The following is a 23,385-nucleotide window of genomic DNA, read 5'->3' on the forward strand; positions in this document are numbered from 1 at the left end:
AAGCTCTTTATACATCAGTTCCCCGTGTTACATTCTGAGTTTGAGTCTCTTGACCTTGAACCAAACTATTTTTACGCCTCTCTGTTTTTAGTTTGATATCCTAACTTGTCAGAGAAGGGCGTCATTCTCTTGAGCCTGGTTATGAAAAGGTCCAGACATCATGTGAATGATGCTTGTAGGAGCAGTATGCTTGGATTGACATCATAGTAAATTAATATGCATATGCAGCAACAAAGTTAAGCTTCTAAATTACAGTTTTTGAAGTCTGTTACTGAGTGAAGAACTTTACAACGGTGTATACTTAAATAACTACTGCTGCAAATTTATTGCTTTTAATGACATATTCAGATGATCTCCTAATGACCATTTAGTGGTAGGAATGGTGCAACAATGTGACATCACATGCAGGTTTCCACAGTGTGGAATCAGAGGTAATATTTGAAGACTTTTCTTTTCATGATGAAGTTCTGCTTTACATCTGTGTGGACTGGTGGGTGTGACATACAGGCCTTCCTTTGTTTCCACGAGATCCCCGATCTCCTGGCGAGCCGGGAGGCCCCTGTTGTAATAAATAACAATCACTGTTTAAAAAAGAAGAGGACGGTATTGTAATTATATTAGTGTTCACATGGCTCAGAATGTCGCATTGATTTTGATGACTTGAGGACTGCTTGATGGTCTGCCGACATCCTTTTAAGGTGAAGTTATGCAGGAGGTAACTGTCCTCTTGTGCCATCTAGTGTTAGCTGAGGTGGATGAACATCCACACAAAACTCACAGAGAGCTAAGCCCTCCTTAGCTGATGCTACAGGTACAACAAAGAGCCACAATGCTCACCATTGGTCCAGGACGGCCTCTAATACCAGTCACCTGTGGGGAAGTCATCAAACGCTCCAGTTACATCCTGAACTTTGAGTCCATTTTAAACTGTTTTTAAATGATTTAACAGGCTTAAGTGCAGATAAACACTTACAATTGGAACTTCCCCAGGTTCTCCCTTTTGGCCCTGAGTAAACAGAGAGAAAAGACTGAAGGTTTCAAACTCACTCTGCATGATGCTGATCATACCAACAAACATGTAATGAAGCAGAAACAACCTACCTTGTAAATTTTCCCTCCACCTACATTGAGGAAAACATAAAAGACACTTCAGAAAGTCAGTTGTCAATAAGTCTACTGTGTGAAAGCTGAATGAACAGAGCACACACTGAGACAGTTTTATTCTGTTATCATAACGCAGGTCGGTGGAGGTAAAACATTTTGAAACAGTCAAGGCAATGAACCTGATAACTAAGGTCTCCTCATGTGCAGCAGCTTGATGTAATTTGTGAATTTCATAAATCACCTGTCAGAGCTAAGAACTCTTTAATGATATTGTTGTTATTAATACCTTTTATTCAAACTAAACAATATTAGGAGGGAAGATTCCTCTACAGCTGGATATTTATGTTAAAATGACATATTGTCCTCCTTTAAGGCCAAAGTTTGTGTAAAACTGTGGCTGATTTATGCCATTCTACTAAATCTTTTTTTTTCTCTTCACCGACACACAGAGAAAGATGCTAGTAACTCACCAAAGCTATCTCCCCCATTGGTGTTGGGTGAATCATTCTGACAAACGGGGCAACACTCGCCGTCCGGGATCATTATCTTCTGGCACTCCTGCTGTTCCACGCACTGGATTTCATCACAGAGGACCTGACCGTTGTCACAGACGCAGATCTGGCATGGCTCCGGCTTCCAGATGTCCTTGTTTGTGTACACCTGGCCATCTGCAGTGCAGCTCTTGTCATATTCTGGAGCACATGGAGGGGGAGGACACTTTCAGTTTTGTCAGGTCACAAGCAACACAAACACAAAGCCCAGATTCCTGATCATATGTAGGAACTTTTTGAGAATATTGCTCAATCATAAAATGGTCAAACTGACCCCTTGTTGAAGTTCTTATGAAAAATGACTGAAATACCTGGATCTCATCAAATTTATTTTAGATGATTTAAGACTACAGGGTAGAAACAATGTTTTTCAAATACTTAACCAGATAAACAGAAACAAAACCTCCATCTTCTTCTTCCCCCCACTTTTTTCTGCTAATGTCACAGGGCCCCAGGCTTTCCCCATTTTGTTCTGCACTATCATTCTGTAAGGCAACAGTGCTAACCACAAATCCATCATGGCAAACTCAAAGCAGCTGCCACAGAGGAGGTGGGCAGAGCCAAAAGTTTCATATCTATCTTTGCAAGAGCTAAAGAATCTAAAGAAGTCATACTGGAGGAGCAAACATGCAAAGATAACCCTAACAGCAGCATGTACTTGATGTTGAACACAGGTTTCCACCATGTGCTGGATACAATTTGAGGGGAATAAAGTCTGGAAAATGTGATCTGCTTTTACAGCAAAGTCTCCAGCAGTTAGACATGAGGTCATTTCCTCCACAAACCTGTCTCATGCTCAAAAGAGAAAATCTTCAGCCACCTATGAAGTAACTTTTTCTCCCAGAAGTCTAATTAACCACTTTTGTTTGTAGTTTGGTGTCATAAGTTCAACACATACCTGACAAATATCTGATCATTTGCTAATATGCCACATATACCACCAAAATACAGTTACCTTCTCAACAACCCTGAAAATATTTATAATACTCAACTTCATCTAGTTTTTTCTTCTCATGAGATATGCTCAAGACATAAGAGAACTGAGTGGAGACAGAGGCCCACTGCCTGCTGTGGGGTACTGTAGTTGTAGCTGTACATGTTCTGTAACCTGAGCCCATGTCTGTCAGCTCTGAAACCTTTACCTGTTCCTGGTGTAAACAGCAGGTGGCAGCTGTGAGCCTTACACAGCAGGTAAGTTAGACCTAAAAGGGTCCAGGTAGTAGCAGAAAAGATGTGATTTTGTGTTATTCCAAAAGAAACAACATTAAAGATCAGAGTGGCTTGTGGTTTGTACACCACACCACACTTAGAACAGCTCCAAAGATTTCCAAGCAAAAGCCAAAGAGCAGCTACCATCATAAAGAGGCTTTCAGCAACAAGACATGCCTAAACATAGCCCACTTCCAACTTTTGACAGAAAATAAGGATTTCAGGAGGACAATGGGTTGAAGTGAACAGTTACAGGTACATCATTTAATGATCAGAATTAACATTAGTGTAACATTATTTCTGCTTGTCAGTAGGTCTCATTGTATACAGCATGTTCCCATTCATTTTAAAAGAGTGCGTGTTGTCAAATCTCTTTTTTTCTTTCTATCAGTACTGTACATTCTGGACAGATATGCATGGGCTGCATATCCATATAGTGTTTTTCTGGTCCTGTTTGACCTCTAAAAGCCCTTTAACACTACAAGCCACAGTCACCCATTTACACACACATTTATACAGCTTCTTCCTGTTCTATGCAGTCTTACATGCCCCAACATACACTTGCACACCGATGAATGCCTCAGAGACTAAATAGGGTTCAGGGGACACTTTGACATATGGACTGGGGAAATGGGGGATTGAACCACCGACCTTCATTGAAGGTGACAACTCATCCTTCTGAAAAGTTTCCCCATATAACAGGAGAACACAAATTTCAGTGTGCAACATGACAAAGCCAAGAGAAAAATCAGCAAACTCCAACATTAATGTTAATGCTGCATCTTTGGAACTCCTGTCTATACCCAGTTATAGATATGTCCTGAAAAATCCTTCTGCTATGAAAACATTAATGATATAAATACAAGGTTCTTTAGTTTTGTACCTCACTCATTTCAGGTTATAATGTAACGTAACTGTATTCTTAATAAAGTTTAATCTTTTTCCAAGATTGTTATGTATACCATGTATAGACATGGTTAATACATGATTACACAAAATGTTTGAATGTACAGTTTTTTAGGTTTAGTCTCATATTTTAGAATTGAGCTGTATTATGATAACCAGTAGTAAGGAAGCCAGATATTACAGATATAATACAAATGAAAATCAAGCAACAACATTGCTTACTTCTTCCTTCAAAATGTTTAATCAGAAGCTAATTTTGGACGGTGATTGATTGTTAAATAAGTGAAAGTTTATTCCATTTGTATAGTGGAAGCCATATATTAGTGCTCATATCGGAGCACGGGGGCCTGGGGAGTGAGGTCACGTGAGGGGAGTGAGCTCTGGTGAGCGGCCTGAGGAGGGAGGTCATGTGAGCGACCTGAGGAGTGAGGTCTGTAGTGCAGCAGTTGGGCAATTTTGCAATACTCAACTGGCACAGTTGTAAACGCTCTCTTGACATCCAACCACTGTCAGCCATTGACTCGCCGTCTTCATGCTTCTTTACACCATCTGTATATATTTTAGAAGATCAACAGTCTAACTAGTAAATACACCCTGAAGGTATGTTTTCTCAGCCGTCCATGCTCTGTCGACCATACAGTATTTGACGACACGACAAAGACGTAGTAGTCCAGGAATGACATTTTCCTGCCTTTTAACAGTCAGCAGCATGCCACCATTTCAGCTGTGACCATTTAAAGCGACAGCTTTTTTTTCATTTGTTTTGAATGATTCAAGTAATGGAATGGCAGTATTGTTTTTAAATCATTAAAGTGGGATTATATTTCAAAAGAGCTTGAAGGGTCGCTTACTACCTGAATTTCTTATCACTATGTCATTTTATTGAATTTTGTTGCCTCCTACAAGCCATTATTGAAATCTCATTGAAGTACATGTCATCTCTATGGGTGGTGTGTAACTTAAGCTTTTTTCTTAGTGCTGAGAAGTCAATAAAAACGTCACACCCAGCATGTCAGGCCGAGCCACAGAGCTGGGGAGGGATTTTTCCTGTTGGGGTTTGAGAGATTTGAAATGCTGCATGTTGGGAGAGTTTGAAATTTACTGGAAGAGAAGCCTGACCACAAGGCTTGTGGAGGAGGAGGAGGAGTAGAACATTCAATTTTAACCTCTTCTCAGCTAATTTGTTGCAGGTTCCGCAGTTTTTCACAGTTTGATCATGACACCCTCCTACCTCTGGACCTGGATTTTCCACTACTCAGCTAATAGAGCACACAATTTCCTTCCCTGGTTTAAAACACTGAGTCTGGAGCTCTTCATCATGACTCATGCGTCTGCTCCACACTATCATTTAGTGCTACTCACCAGACATCAGCCAGATAACAGAGAATCCAACTAACATCCTTTGTCTACAATCATGGCACACATTGTGGTTTAGGAAAAACCTGAGGAGACTACTCCTGTGATGTGGCTGAATTACTTGGCTAATATGGAAACACTCATGACAAAGTGTGTTTAGGGAGAAGCTTTGGCAGCCAGTAGTTGAGGGATTAGAAAATATTTGATAGAAACAAGGAATTGTTTCAAGCTAAAACTTGAAGATGAGCACAAGCTCTTGACACAGACCCATCCTGTCATGTTATACTGTTACACAATCATGTTATTTTGAGAAATATAGCTATATAAAGTTTATGAAATAGCAGCATTTGTTCAGAAGAAGTTCAGAAGTTCTGCCGTACAGTAAGAGAAGCTTGTCCCAGCTCACATTATTTGTTTTGCGAGTTGCCCAGGCTGATTTCTAGTCCAGATGAGTTACAGCTGTTGAGGGTGCAGCAGCTGCTCTTTCCTGCTTTCCTTTACTGCTGGTGTTGTGGCTCAACATAAATCTTCCCTCTGCAAAGGATGTTCAGCTCAGTCTGATACCTGGTCCACCAATGAATGCACGTTAAAGCAGCTGTTTCACAAACATCAGTTGAGATCTTGGGTATAACAAAAGGTTTGAGTTGTAAGAGGTCTTTTTCAGTTCACATGTCATCAGAGTCTTTCCTTCAATGTCAGTTACCCTTTCTGCTTTCTTTAACAACAGGATCTTGAGATTTCAGAGAACGTACCCTGCTTGTTTCATATTCAGTTATGTGATGTTGTGTGATGAGCTTGAGAAAACGCTCCAGTTTGAACATGCTCTTCAGCCTGGCTTCCACAAACAAAGCTGTGAATGTTAAGGGAGGGGGAGCAAGGTCAGGCCAGGAAAGTTGAAATGAATAAGTAGCTTGCTGATTACATGTCTAGGCTTCTCCATCAACATGCCCCCATCTCCACTGGGCCTTCAGTTTTAAAGAGGCAGCCACAGTTATGAACCGTTCCCTTCCCATGCTTAGCTTTGGAAAGGTTGTGGTCCCTCTGAAATACACCCCCATCCTCCTCCTCTTAATGTTTTGTGCTGACCAAATCTGCTCTCTGCTGCCTTGGTTTCAGTTCAGCTCCATTTAAAATCATAGATTTTAGAGAGAAACTGGTTATTGCCATCCAAATCTGCATTGTAGAGTTGAGTAAAACATATTGACCACCTCTGAGCTTAATTTAATTAACTATGACTGGGAGACATGGAAAAATCTCGATGGATTATGCATCTGATGAAAGAATGACTCACTGCCTTTGTCAGAAATGCCATGAGAGCAGTACTGAAAAAAAAAAAAAAGAAACACCAGTCTTCATATTTCCAATCACATAGGTGATTGGAAAGGGTCATCTCCAGTATTTACTTGTTTTGATTATGATGCAAATATGCTGTGTCACAGATGTCAGGCTTTTAGAATTGCATGTTGTTTTATTGAAGAGCCACTAAAGAGGGAATGTTGTTCACCACAGGCTGGAGTCTTTGTGACCCGAGGCAGCCACCAGAGGTCAGGGTCAAAGTTTAAAGCAGGGGCAATCTTTTTTTCTCGATCACCAGAAACTGCAAGTGAGGAACACTCTAGAGAAGGTAATGTCCGCTACTGACTCAACTCAGAACATGTTTAGTTCTCATGTGGACAGTTTCTCTGGTTTTACTATACTGTAGCTTTACATCTGATCATGTTTGGGTTAGTTTTAGACCACTTATGTTTGTTCTGCTTTCACTGCTTTTCTACATCCAATAGCTTTGTACATAATTTACCACAACTTATTTAGATACACTTGATATAGACACATTTATTATTTACTACATGAAAGACTGTCCACTGGGGGATGAATAAAGTATTTTTCTATTCTATTCTATTCTATTCTATTCTATTCTATTCTATTCCAGTTTTAAGCAGTAAACTACATTTAAAGTCCTCCTCCGATGACAGTCAAGTTGCTAACATGTAGACTACCATGTTTTTATTTGTTTCAAGAAATATCATGAGCAAAATCAGCCATTGCGGAGGATTTCTGTTTTGAATCTGCAGAGCATCACTTACATTTTCAGTAAGGTAAGGTCATGTGGCCCATATTTTCTACATACAGTTACCAACTTTTTCTAATGTATTGAAGCAAAAATCTACAAAAAAAAAGTGATGTTACGCGCAGTTAGCCCATTCATAACATCATGACATCAACTTCTCATGAATGCATTTTACTTTGTTCCAGTCCTTTACATCTATGTGCTTCTCTCCTACTCTTTGTGCTCAAACATATTGCTTATCAATGACGCTGAATTTCCAAAAAAGATGCATGAATTTACATATTGTATTTGTTCAGCTGCTATCCATTTCAAAGCATTGTGAGATTGCTCCTATTGTCTAATAAAATACTGATTTCATAAGCAGCATCAACTTACAAAAATCCCCATCTACACTAGTTAAGAGGAACCATGCAGTGATTTTGGCTATATGTGTAGGATTATCACAAAATGGCAGAATGTCTTATATATTTCCTGTGGACCTTTGTCAGCTGTTGTATGCTGGCTGGTGCTCTACTTTCTCTACTCTGTTAGCTAGGTTAGCGTGACATAGTAAGATAGCATGCTACGTCTCTTTCACTAGAATGCATATCCCTCATACACCAGACTTTGAGGGGGTCTGAAAAGTAGCTAAACCAAGTGGCAAATCTGCCAAGTTGTAACACTATCTACCTAAAACATTGAAGCATTTACAGCTAATTTATCTGTGGTTTGAGGAACCGATTACATCAGAAGCTAACACTAGAGGACAAGTTAGCACAAGCTATATTGAGAATGGTATGTTTGGTGTATTTGGCACAGTTGTGTTTTTCTTATTTTGCAAAAATGTTCTGTTTACTCATGACTGAGATAGCACAAATTCATATTCTACATGCCTTCATGTCTTACTAAGACATGTTAAACTGAGAGAAAAGTGTATACAGTTATTCTAGAGAGCTCTGACTGTCCCATCATAATTATCAGGGAGAACATTTTCTGAGGTCTTTATTTTTTCTTATAAACAGTTTCACAAAGTTGACCCAAAATCAGCCGGGTTTCACAAATGTTGTTTATCAACTGTTTATCTTGGTTCCACGCCTGTCCACAATTTTTGTACTCAAGGTATGAGTCTCTCAATACACGTACAAGATAATGTGAGAGTTTACTTAAAAAAAAATAAAAGTAGGCTTTAATGAATAAGAGTTGACCGCTGGAAATTGATAAAAAAAGAAAATAAACAAAAAAGACACAAAAAAGTGTCATACACTCAACATTCATATGCATTTAGTTTCATTAATAAAATTGTGCAACACTTAAAATTATAAATAAAACTTTCGTTCAGTCAAGGCTTAGCTAACTGTCAAACGTGGCTTTCATTGATCAAGCAAAACAAAACACTGATACATTCAGAACAAATGTGAATAATGTGCTGCACTACCTGACAAACATTTACTGTATGAAAATACCTCACAAAATCTCTCACAATAATGTACATTAAACTTAAGGAATCAGTCAATGAAGCTGGCTTTACCATCATGTATTTTCATGGAACACAACACAAAACACATATCCTACTGGAGCAACTTCACACAGTGCAAAAGCAGAAAACTCTATATGTGCTTCTACATTCTTATTTTACATGTAACTGATCAGAGAAGAATTTACATAAAGGGTCAAACAATCTGGTTTAAAATGTGATTATAAATGAATAAATAACATTACATTTGACTGGTTAAAGCAGGAATGCTGCAAAGGAAAATGGTGACGTCAATCATTCCAGTTTACCCGAGCAGGAGGGTAACTTTTATGAGGGGTCAGAGTGCCCTGGTGTTCCACATCAACAGAACACGCAACCAAATGTGAAAGAACAAACTGTGGATCCTGTACACAGAGATCGCTGCTGCATTATAAAACACACAAAAATACAACGAAGACTAATGTTTCAGGCCTTTTATGTGAGTTAAATGGAACATCTGGAAATTAGAAGATAGTTTATGGCATGATAATGTAACCAGGGAGACTTGATACAAGCAATATTTAGCTTGTTTTTCCGTTACGCAATAACCACATTCTGAGATTTCTTACAGTGTTTGGAACAACTGATATACAGTTGGAGCAATTGATATACAGTTAACTAACTGCTAAACAATGATATTATTATACAATAAACCTCTGAAGAAGAGGCAGAGAATTCCAGGCCAAATCTTTGAATAACTCCTGGATTTAGCCTTTTTCCACTGAGCTAAAGGATGAAAGCTCTTCTGGCCAAAACTAATACATTGGCAACGTATCTCAGCTCTGTGTCAAATTAAATTACACAATGCATAGTAATATGACTAGTTTTTGTTTACTAAGTTCAACTGAGTCCCAAATGGTACTCGGACAGAAGGATGTGGAGATGCAGGATTTACAGGCTTTAGAAGATCACTAAATCAGTAATTGCTATCGTAGCTCTTATTATATGCAAATATTTTGCACATTAATGAGAAGTTATACCCTTTTGTTTTCTGCTACTCAATCACACAAACGTGTAGGTAAGTTTTCCTCCACATTTATGCAGATGTTTTACACAAAAACATTTTTGCATATGTTTGAATGTAGCAAATTACAGTCACCAGCAAAATTATTCAACCCTCATGGCATGGTAGAGGTCATCTGGTCACACTCATCTGTGTGGGAGAACTTTCACACATGAAACTTCCATGTATATTTTTTGGGGATTTGACATTTCACAGGGTATTTCGGAACATGTCTTGTTGTGCCCTCTTCCACAGCATCACCAAATGTAATAATAAAAAAAGTAATAATTGCTATTGTAAACACACAGTCTGTGTATCAAGACACCTAGAGCATATCAGAAAATCTGTGGCAGCTGCTGCCTTCCCTCACCTCACCTTCCAGATACAGCTCATGCACATGTTGGATTCTTTAAATTGGTCAGGAAAAATCTGGAAATCAATCAGACAATTGGTTTTGCGCAGTCGTTAGGCAGCACATTCTGTTATGAATCTTGGTCACAATACAGTTAAAGTAAAAAGAATTAAAAAGGGGTAAATAAATTGTGTTCACTTGTCAAACACATTTTTTCAAATGTTTTCCCAGGTGTCATTTTGGCAAAATGTTGTATCAGAGGAATTGACAGTGGCATAGTGCTGGTGGCAGTTTTACTACATTTAGCACACATTACACAGTTCATTTGCGAGTGACTTTGTTTGCATGTTTAAGTTAATTTGTTTGCACAAGAAAGGAGTCTATACACAGTCAGTACCACAGGCCAGCCTCACTTCAACCTCATGGTGCACACTTAAGATAGCTTTGCTCCTCTTAATAAGACACAGGCATTTTTATGGATCATGAGTGAAATTAACAAGTCTTCCACTAAATGTATAGGTACAGGACAATAAATCTGGGTAATAGGTCATTTAGGTGGTTGCAATGAAAGAAATTGTTGTAGTAGACATTAATGTTGCTCAACAGATCTACTGGTTACAAAGTTACTGGTAAACAACTGGTAACAAGTGCTCCTCACTTTGAAACACTTCTAACAATGCAGATGTTGAGCCGTGAAAGCAACATGATGGGATTCACGTGCTCAACATTTTCATTCTTCAGGTCGGAAAAGAACTTTGAGTTATTTTATGAGACATCCTGTATTTGTGGTAAAGAAGCAAGCCTGAAGGCATAAGAGATTTATTGCCGCCACATATTGTCTGACGTCAGCGCTACAGCAGTTTAAAAAACGCTGCCTCCTCCTCCTCCTCCTCAAATGGCTGCCAGAGGCTCCTTTTTAAATCCCACAGTTTCATTCACATTAGCCTTAGTTTTATATCTCATATCTCTCTACAATCTCCCTTTCTTTCTTTTCATCCCTATCAAAACACAGTGTTTCTTTAAGGATTTTCCCTCCAAACTCCCGTTGTATTTCCCCCTCTTCTTTTTTTCTTCTTCTCACAACCCCCCCCCCTGCTCTGTTTCTCTGTCTCCATTTTGTTGTTTCAAGAAATGAGGCAGCTGCTGTAGGCTGCAGCAGCAGCCCATAAGGCCTAACAGGCAAAGGCTGTTTAAGTAAACATTAAACACATCAGCGCTTAAACATCTCTGTATGAAAGTTGAAGAGTTTTTAAAGAAAGTTGTTAGTGAAGTGAATGTTAAAGCCAGAAAATTTTTCATTGCAGAAAATTGCATCATGATCTATCCAAACCAATTTTGAAAAGTTATGCAATATGAATACATCGACAGAAATGCTGTTTTACAGTTGGGTCACAGTCCTGGAAATCAAACATAAAGCCAATAGCAAGGAAGTGTGGAAGCAGATGCTGTATTAATGAAGAAAACAGAGGTTGAGACATGCTTGCCAAAAAGAAAAAAAAAAGGTTTGCTTGTTTTACCATCATTCCACTATCATCTCTGAAATAGAAACCATGTCTTACATCCAGGTGATCTATCAAATGTTCTCCTTGTAGTTTACAGATAAATCTATTTTTGGAAACTTAATAAAATACAGATGTATCAGCTTAGGTAGTTTAACCTCTGCAGTCTTCTCAGTCATAGGACATTTCTTACTTAGAGACAAATAGTGCAGTGGCTCTGCTGTGATTAACACTGAGAGGATAAGGAAGTAAAAAGAACAGTCCGAGAGGTAGGTACACACTGAGGCCCCTTCCCTGTGGTGACATCACTGCGGCTGAGGCCCAGGGGGACACCCTGAATTTATCACTTTCTTTTTATTGCCGAATGAAGCCCTTTAAGTTAACAGCAGCCTGCTTTTATTTAAATTCCGGAGTCATACAGAGACAAAGAGATGGGAAAAGGTCAGGGCAGAGTCCTGATGCAGTTCAGGTCGATCGCCAGCAATGGAGGTTTTGTTGGGTTTCTTTCAAACTGTCTTTAAATGATTGATTGAAATGAACTTTTTTATAAAAAAAAAAATAATAATAATAATAAAAAAATAAAAAGTTAATTTCAATCAAGACTCTGAATTCAGAAGAGAGGAAGAGGGTGGTTGTAATGCAATAGATTCAGATATTTTACACAAAAAATGTCTTCTGTGTGGTTCTCACCGAGAAGTCATATATATTTAATTTGTTGATGTTGGTGCTTACACAAATAAAGACACACCAACTCCGCTGTCTTTGTATCCAGTTGACCAGCAAACACCTGGTGTCTGGTTAAACTAATCAAAGTGAACCCAGCACTAAGCTACTGATCTGTTCAGTACAAACTCTACAGCATAATGCAGCTATGTGTTCAATAAACTGAAGTAATGAACTCAAAAAGTGAACGGCTGAACATCCAAACTTAAAAATAAGAAAAAAAAATTCAAGTTATCCTAAATCTTTCCAAAATATCATTCAATTAAATCTACATGCAAGGACCATGATACAATCATGGCAGCCAATTTGGTTTACATTTACAGACTCCTGTTTAGGGGACTATTTCCCTCACATGTACTTGTGATAGCAGAACAGAAGAAATAGTATGAACCATTGATAAACCTTTTCTTGTTCTTGTGATGTCATTAGTGCCACGCAGTGAATATGACTTGGCAGATCTGAGGCAGTGTGTTTACTGAGACTCCTCCTTTCTATCAGCAACAGCTGCATATTTTATTTAACATGTCATCAACAGCTGTGTGGGACTAAAAAAAACAAAAACTGAGACTGACCAAAATCTGGAGTCTTGAGTTTTAAACAGCTGACCTCATTTTGATAGTTACATTGTCACCACGTTGCTACATTTTAACAGGAGAATATAACATAACATTTGTAACAATCTGATCAGAAACATTGTTTTGATCTTCTGTCTGTCTTGTCTTTTAAGAATAAATCACAGAAGTAATGATAAAAAATGGAGCCAAAACATGTGCTGCTCCAGAGGAAATTCCATTTCAACATAACTTCCTGTGCTGGAGTTTGACCAAGTTCACAGCGATGCATTTGAAGATATCAATTTGTCCTTAATATCATGTCCCAAACAATCTGCTGGGTTTCCCTCATCATCATTTCTTCTGCATCGTCTCACATTCTCTTTTTAGAGAATCCGTCTCTTTTCCTCTGTCCTGTCTACCTCCAAACTCATGTTTTTTTTTTATTAGTTAACTGTACCACTGCACTTTCTTCTAATGCTGTAGATATGGAATCATAATGAAAAGATCACATGTTTAAATGATACCAGGCCTCGTCAGTGAGAGGCTTACACACAATAAGAGGGATAAGATTAAAAGAGCGGTACTCATAGTTCTCTCAGTTAGCCCAAATAAATAAAGGCTGGTTTGCTCCAAAACACAATTCAAGCTTTTTTTGTTTGTGTGAAACTGATACAGTATGTCTGAGAAATGTCTATACAGTACAGTAATTACAAGGTAATTTAAGAGCCTCTTGTTTCTGTAGTGGCTTAAATTTAAGTTTACAAAAATTCTAAATGTTAGTAACTGGTATCATTCATCTGGATATAATTTAAAGACTATGAATCACAATGCTGGCATTTGGATTTGTTGCTCCTCTGATTGAGTTACACTTGATTTTCTCAATAGGCTATAAACAACTGAAAAACTTAGTATTAAAGACACTTGTGAAAGCTGCTAGAATGAGACAATTGGAATGCAACCAAAATAAACTGATTATTACTGTTAGCTTCGATTGATGAGCTTATTCCGTTCAGGCCACTGCTCTGCAGTGGAATTTCACCCATTTGCTGAAACCATCTAGGTTAAATGGTGGCCGTGAGTCACCAGCTACGGGCAGACATTTCTACAACTCATTTGTCTGGCTCAGTGTGAGACGAGCCTGTTCGGGAAGTTTGACTCGACCTTGCATCCAGTGGGTAACAGGCAGCACAGACTCAACATTGTGCTTAAATAATGACTCCCTTTCTGCTGAATAACTCACTTGCCCAGTGGACGTGTACTGAATACGTCACTTAGAAATTTTAAGAAGAAAAGACACTTTTGACGCAAGACAAAATTCTCATCTTTTGTAATATTTTGTCAAATTAAATCATGCTCATGAGTTCAATCATAGATGAAATTTCAAGAAACATTGTACCCTGTACTGGGGTCTTATAGTGATTGATAGTAAAGACTGTATGAGTTGATACTTTTCTTTTTTTGGAAAGACCCATGTCTTAATAATAATAAAAAAAAGAACTGTCTATAATGACCTTTTGTTCTATTTCTTAAGACAATGAATGATACATAACTCATTTTTAACCCAAGACGGAATTTGATATGGTAACTTTCAACAGACAGCAACATAATTCCCCCTGCTTCAGCTCCTGTAGGACCACCTGCATTGGAAAGTACCTCAAGGCATGCTGCCACTCATATACAAAGCATGTCATTGTTAGTTCAATCAGCTGTCCAACAAGTTGTGAAGTGCCTAAACATATCTCAGGCCACAAGGCTGACCCCTGTCAACCAACAGACACCCTCTGCAGTCGAAACATACACAAACTTACAGCTACAACTTAGAATTTAGGTCATGCCACAACGTGCAATTATGGCTGGCTGTCACTATTCTGTGGCATTTAAAATACAAGTAAGAGAAGTGCTCAAGAAAATGTGACAGGCAGCATCTTCAAATTCTGAAGAATTTGTGAGCTAATGTTACCTTCAAAATGCCAGCTTTAAAAATGCAGCAGATATTAAAACATAATTAAATTCAAATTAATATCCTCACAGTTTATGTTCTTCCTAAAGACCCTGACTTGTTGTTACATGACAATGGCAATTCAGTTGACAGCAAATGTAATGTGATTTTGCTATCACTACCTGGTCCTGAACAGTTTCCAGCAGAAAGGGAAAGGTTCTCAGGACAGATATAGCATCTCTTGGAATGGGATGATTGAAAGTAATTACAGCATCCTTTGAAATGGTCACGAGGGGAGAGACGGAGTACATGTTCACAGGGAGTGCTATATTACGGCAAGACCTGCCAACCTACCCAGGATAAACTCCAAAGGGTAAAAGGCCTCCTGATCCGGTGGAAAAATCACAAGCAGCTGTATCAACATTCACTGAGCAGGTAAACTGCACCACGCACCAGCTGACAGCTCATAAGCCTTATCATGTTTGTTTTTCTTGAATTTCAGGATGGGCAGTATTGCTTTTTAATTGTTGAGAGAGATAATGTTTGCCTAGAATAACAAACTTTACTTTACTTTACAAGGGGATTACTGCAGTTTGGTGCACGTCCATAAAGCTCTGAAAGCTACGAGTTAAAGATGAAAAAAGAAAAGACAGGGGCTGAGAAATCTTTTTTTTTTTTTATTTTGGACTGCTTAAGGAGGTTCTTAGTTGGGTAGTTTGGTCCCAAAGAATATAAGTGGGAGCCATGATTAGAGATGGCTGGGTTCTCTGAACACGAAGGAAAGGAGCGTCAGTGATCTCAGATCTCTTTTAGCGCTTATATTCAAAGAATCTCACTAATTTGAATTAATGTAGATAAACATAAGGACAAAGAGGGTGAGTGGGGCTTTTTCTTTCTCTTTTTTTAAGGGTTGAAATGACCAGCCTTAACTGAATTATCCTAATATATATAGCCAGCATGACATAGCACTGTAAGTACAATGAACTTTTTGTTGTCCATCTTTGAACAGCCGTAGCTTCTTTAAAACAAACCAACATCATAGCCAAGTGGAAGTGTTGGTGGATTCTTTCTGCATTGTCATTGTCTTTACCCACTAACCACCGCTACTTGACTTTTGGACTCTTTACATCTATGTTAACAAAAAGTGTTAAGCAAAAAACAAAGTAGGTCAATTTTGACTCTGTCTTCCTTCTTAAAACATGTCCATGTGGCATATGTTCATGCATGCAGATACATCCAATGATTAAGTTAAAAAAATGTGCAATCTGGAGTGGTTGTGAAAGGATCAAAAAGGGATTTCACTATGGTATGGCCGTGTTGTAAAAATAATGTATTTCAGACACAATTGTTTTCTTCCTCAAACCAAATACTTTTGGTGCCAAAACCCAACCAGAAACTGAGAAAATTGTTGCAAAGTGTTGTTGTGTTACTGACAGTACATATGTCACTGCTCTCATGTCACACATGAGACTGAAAGCGCAGCACCTAACTGCTCCATCCATCCGCTTCTTTGTCCTTATGAGGTCTTTGTAGATTCTTAAATAAAAAACTTGAGAGTGTCAGTGATATGAGTTGCATTGAAGTGTATGAACAGATAACTTATATGATTGTTTCTCTTAGGCTAGCACTGTAGCATCACGTGAAGAGGATTTCTGGTTCAAATCCCAGCTGGAGCCTTTCTGTGTGGAGTTTGCATGTTCTCCCTGTGTATGCGTAGGTTCTGTCCAGGTACTCCGGCTTCCTCCCAACCCCTAAAAACATGCATGTTCGGTTAAGTAGTGACTCTAAATTGACCCTAGGAGTGCATGTGAGTGTGCATGTGAGCGTGCGTGGTTATTTGTCTCGTTTGTCTGTATGTGGCCCTGTCATAGACTGGCGACCTGTCCAGGGTGTACCCTGCCTCATGCCCAATGACAGCTGGGACAGGCTCCAGCCCCTTCACGACCCTGAGTTGGCAAAATAAAGACAGGAAGTCCAAAAAAAGACAACAAAAGTGTAAGCAAAAAAGTTGTTCCAAGCAAGTTCCATGCTTGGAAGCCGGATTTTTGTGCCCCTCCTCTGATCTCTGTACACAGTCCATGTTACTTGCTGATACATCATTAATGTTTACTGTTGGTGCAGCCAGTGCATCACATACCATTGCAGAAGAATGACTGGTAATATGTAGTATGTCCCTGTCTATCAGTAAAAGGGTATCATGCATTAAAACCTGACACCAAGGGCTCTTGATCAAGTATGTGATAAGCTGGGAATGAAAATGTGTTGGATCTAGAAGGAGGAGTATTAATTCTGCACAAGCCTATTTTTTTTTCTCTTTTGCTCTTTTAGTACTGGCACGTCATGTGGGTTTAGTTGCCAAGCTCGTCCTCTAAGACTAGCTCAAGGAGCAGTGCTGGCACATTGTTAATTGGAATGAAATCAAGACAATAACTACATTTTGGAAACACTGCCTGTTCTCTGTTTAAGTTCTGTCCTGTCATCCTCCCACATGGACAGATGGAGAGGATCACAGGACAGATGGGTGACTAAGTGCCAATCAAGCACCAGTAAACATGTCAGGAGGAGACATAATTGCATAGCCTTTGAACAAATAATTACTTTAACTTGAACCTGTGAACAAGGGGATAAAGCAAACCTCAAACTGTTTAGGTAAACCAGCCGGTAAGTTTCACATCTCTCTTTTCTCATTTCTATAGCAGTGACATGCTGTGTTTTACATCTGCAGTTTAACTTCCTCTGCTTCCAATAAGCTTGACCACGACTTTTTTTTTTCAAATATATTTTCCAAAAACTGCCAAAGAGACTTTTTTTAACATCTGGAAGTCATCCCTCCACCCCAATCCTCCCATTTGCTGACAGCAAGAGTTTGGTTTATAAGTCATTCCCATGGAGCAGTCCTCACAGGCACGATGCATTAAAACTCTATCAGCCCCACTGTTTGTGCCACTACAGTATCCCAGGTTCACAACCAGATACTCACAGATAATACCTTCCTGAACGTATCACTCGAGATAATGCACAGTCTAGTGAGCCTGACCCCCTTAGCTCTGGGAGAAAAGAGGCGTGTAATCAAGTCATAGCTCAGAAATGCAGCATGTGTTTCTAATCAGAGCCGTCTGTGGACCTGGTTGAATTCACATGTTTGGACGTTTCAGCATTGGTAGAAAACAGCTCATTTGTTGCAATGTCAGTGATGTGGCAACAGCAACTGGAACCAATTTGGGAGAAAGTGTGACCTCATGTATGTTTGTTGCTTTTGAATACCAAGTTTCTTTTTCTTTCTGCTCATGTGTTTTCTTTTTTGGAGGTAAAAACATTTCGAGCCAATTTGTGTTTCGGCAGCGATGAATATTAAAAACTTGGCGATGCCATAAATGTAACTCTGCAAAGTCATCGCTTTCACCAAGACATTGTGCTGAGTCTCTTTGATGTCAGGCACAAAGTGGCATCTTTGAAGATGTTTTACAGCTATGTCAGTGTCTGGGTGTTCACACACATGCACACACACACACACACACACTAAAACAGAGTTGCAAAGGCATGATTTCTGTCTCTGTGATCTCAGAGGGCTGTTTTCTGTTATTGGAGTGAAAAAAACAAAAAACCTTATTGCTCTTTTCTTCTTTTTCTGTGCTCCACTGTCTTTTAACTGTTACTCCAAGTATTATTTGAACATACATAGTCCACTGAAGGCTGCAGGTTTTGCACCATTTTTTGTCCTGGTAATCTACGCTGGCGTCACCACTTCCAATTGTGAGCTTAAAGTCTGCTCCTTGATCTTATTTAGCAGTTTGATTTCTTCTGCGAGCAAACTTTCCACACATGTGCGGGCATATGACTCTTATCTGCTTTACAACTGTACCGAATTAAATATTCAGCATTTGCTTTGAAGATGTTCTCAGTCTTGAAAGCAAAAACTGGAAAAAAAAATAAAACATTTTCCAGTTTGATCAAAATCTTGTTCTCTGGAAATAATTTTCCCAACATCATCACCCTCAACATAAAATTGCTTGATCTGAAAAATCTTGGTCCTGTTGCCAGTATTTATGCTCACAATTATGTTGTTTTGTCAACAGGCGGTCACACACAGTTTAAAATTGGCAGTTTCTCTCTTAAGTGTCCATTTAATTGGAGAAACCTGATATTAGTAAAGAGCAAATAACCTATCTAATGTTGTTGAGGATGGAGTTGGATTAACAGATCTTCCAAATCAGCTTCATGCGTTCTTTGCTCCCACACAAATGGTTAAAAATGCACAAAGAATATTCCATACAAAAGTAACTGGTCATTGGGTTGTAATATCTCCCTCACAGACACACAAGTACATTGTCCCACAGTGCTGGTGAACCACATTTTCCCTTAGCCTACAAAACCCCCAAACTTTCCGCTGCTTTTATTTGGTCAATATGCAATCACCTCATCCACCACTATTCCATGGAAAGAAGCCTGTGAAATCGCTGTGCTGCTTCACATGAACAAATACGAACAGAGAGCTCATAGAACAGAGCTTTTAGGAGTTAGACACAAAGAAAAATGACATCATTATGAGGCATCTCTCTCCAGCACAACTTATGGAGATTAGTATGGCATCTTCTTTCGTTTTTGGTTTTAGAATTTAACTAGTTTTTATATAACAGTTAAAGTGAGTGTTGCCCTAATCAATTAAATGCAACATCAGCGTTGTTGTTCAATTATTTCCTTACTGAACAGTCCTATGCAAAGGTGTTGAGTCATCCTTTCTTTCTTTATAATTGCTTAGTTAGCAATAGTTCTCAAGGCTTTCTGAGGGTCTGTCAAAGCTTTTCTATGATAGCTTTTTCCTTCATCTTCAGTCTTTGTATCTGACCATTTTCAGAAGAATGCTTTTTGTTTGTTAACCAACTTGAAACTGACCTATAACTCATTCAACTCAATAAGAACGAAAGATGCATCTAGACCTTCAGTTGATCTATCTACTGGTTATTGAAGCCTGGTCAGAAATGGTCTCTGTGGAAGGGTCGCTGTCAAGAAGCCATTGTTAAGGGAAAGAAACAGAGAAAAAAAACTGAACTATGCCAAATGACACAAGAACAGGACTGAAAATCAGTGGCAACAGGTCTTATGGAATGATAATGAATCCTCCACAGAGCCCAAACCTCAACATTATTGAAGGGATTGTATCGACAGAAAACAGAACAAAATGCAGCCAACATCCAAAGAAGAGCTTTGGAATGTCCTTCAAGAAGCCTGGAGAACTATTCCTGATAACTGCTTAAAGAAACAACAAGGCAGCTTATCTAAGAGGGTTCAGTCTGTGTTGAAGAATAAAGGTGCTCATATATTACATGACAAAATATTGATTTAAAGTTTATTAGAACTGTTCAAACTCTGTTTTTGCTTTATGACCTTTATTTCCACTTATGTTTTCACTTTTCAATAGCTCACTATTAAAATAAATTTTTTTTTAATTACTTTTGCACAATACAGCATATGAAGTAAGCACCATTTGAATGAGACAAGTTTCATCCACCACAAAGTGGCGCTCTATCCCACCCTACACTATGACAGTGTGACAGCCTTATGGGAAACTGAACCTAAAGAGAACACCCAGCCTTTTTAAGTTAATGATATAATAAAAGAAAAACACCAATTATCCACAGGGAGAGACAGCTTTTTTTAAATATAAACAGAGCTGTCTGCAGTTCTCAGAACTCCACCAGGAGTCTGTCCTATTAACTGTGCTCAGTGAGGCCAATGACATCATCAGTTGAATATACAGAGTCCCTGTGACGACACCAGTGATCAAACATATTCCTGCAAGGGAAAAAAAGAAAAAAGGGGTGGAAACACAGTTCACGTAAAACAAGAGCACTCAGGTGTTCCAGCTCTCTGTGTTTCCAGTTGAAGACATCCGCAGCCCCACATTCTCAGTGACTCAGAGAATCCAACAGCATCTCTGCTTCTCATGTCTCCTCACATCTGCCCTGAATTAACAAGCAGCCTGTGTTCCCTCAGAGGCGCGTGAGCCATGCTGCTGAAATTCTTTTTGCAGATGTAGAATGTATTCCAAGGGGGAAATAAATGGTTGTGGTGATTCTTAATGAATGTTCCAAAGTGGTGGAATGGTGCAGTAGTTATTCAAAACCGCCAAGGTACTCATTTTCCTCCTCCTTTTCGGAGCCTCGGGGTGACATCAATTGCAATCACTGACAGATGTCCACTGTCCTTTTCCCTGACATACAGGGCTTATTTGACAATTACAAATAATCCACACTAGAGCTATCATCATCTTTTCTAAACCATCTCTAAGCTGAATTGACTCTTCCATGAACATGTAAGGTCTGTCTTTATTATCCACAACAGACACGTTGTGTTTGAACAAGTCAATAGCCCAAATAAAGTTGTCATGCACAAGGGGAATTCACTTAGGGGACAAAACATTATCTGTTATCTCAGTAGCTCTTCCCTACACACAGTTAAAATTCTTGTAACAACACAAGCAAACTAAACCAAAGTCCAAACAAAAAGAACAAGTGAATGTTTGAAGGTCAGCCACCCTCACACTATGTAACCAACAGCAATTAGATGTCAAATAAACAGCTGAGTGCTTCACTTACCGCTGTTCTCGTCTTGACATGTAACAATCAAAACCTGAGCAACTGAGACCACCAGAAAAAAGAAAATCCTTAAATGCACAGAGGTCATCATGTCTAGAAGAAAGACATGAGCCTTCCTTGTGTGCAAAGCAAAGTGGAAAAGTGATGAAAAGGAAAAAAAGGAAGTGCTCAGGTTATCACTGCACCACCATGAACACAAGAGAGGCTCTCCTTGTAAGCAACAAGCAGACCCAGCCCAGACTGCGTGAGTGCTTTTTTGTGTAGTTACAGCTTTAAATGAAAAGAATGCTGGCGAGCCTAATTTTCCTCCCCCTTTTGTCAGCCCTCTCCCATAACCATCCCCTCACAGGCTTCAGGGGCTGGAAGAGAACTACACCCATGTTCACAAGATCTCAGACTTTCCAGCGACTCTCTCTGTCTGTCTATCTCCAAATTTTACTGACTCACTGTAAAAGATGCCAGGCTGAGATAAAGAAAAATTACTCTGCTTGTATGAAGGTTTTTTTTTTTAAATCTCTGTAGATTGATGGTTGCTAAGCAAGATCATAAAAGTGTAGCTTTTCTGCTGTTTCTGGGACAAACAAGACTCAGAGTCAGCTGTGACTCCCATTCCTTTTTACTGGGCCATTAAAGCAAAAATAGTTTATAACTATTGTTTTCCAAAGAGAAACTGGAGCTGAGAAATCGCTTATAAAGATACATTTGATTTGTCATCTTGTGTAATCAGTGGCATCTTTAGTCAGACTATCTTGAGCAGAATGTACAGATAAAGACTTAAAAGCAAAAAGCAAACTATGAGTGACTGTCACTGTGGATGGTCACGTTTGTATGTGGTCAACAATGAAAATCTAGAGTGAGAAATCTCAGGTCAATACTTATTGACATATGCTGGAAACATTCATACAATGCCAGTATCTGTTTCACATCTGGTGAGACTGCGCTGTTCTGTGATAAAAATCATATTAATTTTGAAGAATTTTCATACAAGCAATCTCATGTTGTAGCTAAAATGAAGTTTTTAAAGTTCCATAGCTTTACTTTAACGAACCACCCAAATCAGAAAAAGGTGGGACAGTATGGAAAATGCAGTTATTCCTACATTTACTTTGACTTTTCTTTCTTTATAGACACGATGGACCCCAGGAATTTCATGTTTCAAAGTATGTCAGCTTAATTTAGTTCATTTTTGTTAAATTTGTTGATATACATCAAATTGTCTTTTCAGGCCTGATGCATTAAAAAAAAAGCTTGAAACGGTAAAGCTTTTACCACTTTTCAACATTCTTTCTTCTTCTCACAACACTGAAAACATGTTCTGGCATTGCGGATACCAAGTGTTCAAGGTCTTATCTGACCCCATCTATCCTGCAAACAAGTCTTAAGTCGTGCAACAGTAGCCTACATGTATGTCATCACATTTTCATTTTCAAAATTCTCAGGACTGCAGGTAGGTCAGTCTGGTACCCGTACTGTTTTTTTTCCTCAGCATATGTTGCTCTAAAATCTCAACATACTTTCTGCATTTCAATAACAAAAGCCATGGCACAATGATAGAAAGGGATTTATTGATGATTAATTCTAAGGTGAAGGAAGGTTCAAGAAGGAGGGATGATGGAGCCTGATGGATTTTGAGAACTGATACAAACAGATGAGGAGGGGGTTGGACACTTCTATTTACAGTAAATAAGCATGGGAAAATGGTTATGAGAGGCATAGTCATTGTTCTTGAATCCCATTTTCAAAAACGACACAGAAGTGTAAATCACCTTTGCAAAGGACACTGGTACAACTCCATACCATACCAGATCCTGGCTTTTAGACTTGTTGCTGATTGACAACCTGGTTGGTCTCTTTTGGTCTTTGGTCTGAAGTGAACAGTATTCACTTTAGCTGTATTGGTCTGACAGTGGTACACGTTTCTCCTGTATGATGGTCCATACCCAATTGCCTCCAAACCCAGAGAAGTCGGTGCCACTTCTGGACAAGGTTAACATAATTTTTCTCTGTCAAACAGTAAAGTTTTAAGTGGCAAT

The 23,385-nt window shown here is 38.9% G+C and overlaps 1 protein-coding gene across 1 annotated transcript in view; it reads right to left on the minus strand.

Annotated features, from left to right (window-relative positions):
• col5a2a (collagen, type V, alpha 2a) overlaps positions 1–21,624 on the minus strand; it is a 40,410-nt gene extending 18,786 nt beyond the window's left edge. Inside the window, exons 1-6 of the mRNA XM_072397913.1 lie at positions 21,353–21,624; positions 1,575–1,796; positions 1,102–1,121; positions 974–1,006; positions 838–870; positions 506–559 (exon numbers count right to left, since the gene is read on the minus strand). Of these exons, the coding sequence (XP_072254014.1) occupies positions 506–559; positions 838–870; positions 974–1,006; positions 1,102–1,121; positions 1,575–1,796; positions 21,353–21,443 (453 nt within the window). The 5' untranslated portion in view covers positions 21,444–21,624. The remainder of the gene's footprint in view (positions 1–505; positions 560–837; positions 871–973; positions 1,007–1,101; positions 1,122–1,574; positions 1,797–21,352) is intronic.
• Between the last annotated feature and the right edge of the window lie 1,761 nt (positions 21,625–23,385).

This window comes from Leuresthes tenuis, unplaced genomic scaffold (assembly GCF_036924035.1).
Source record: "Leuresthes tenuis unplaced genomic scaffold, fLeuTen1.0.hap1 SCAF_12, whole genome shotgun sequence".
Lineage (NCBI taxonomy): Eukaryota > Metazoa > Chordata > Actinopteri > Atheriniformes > Atherinopsidae > Leuresthes > Leuresthes tenuis.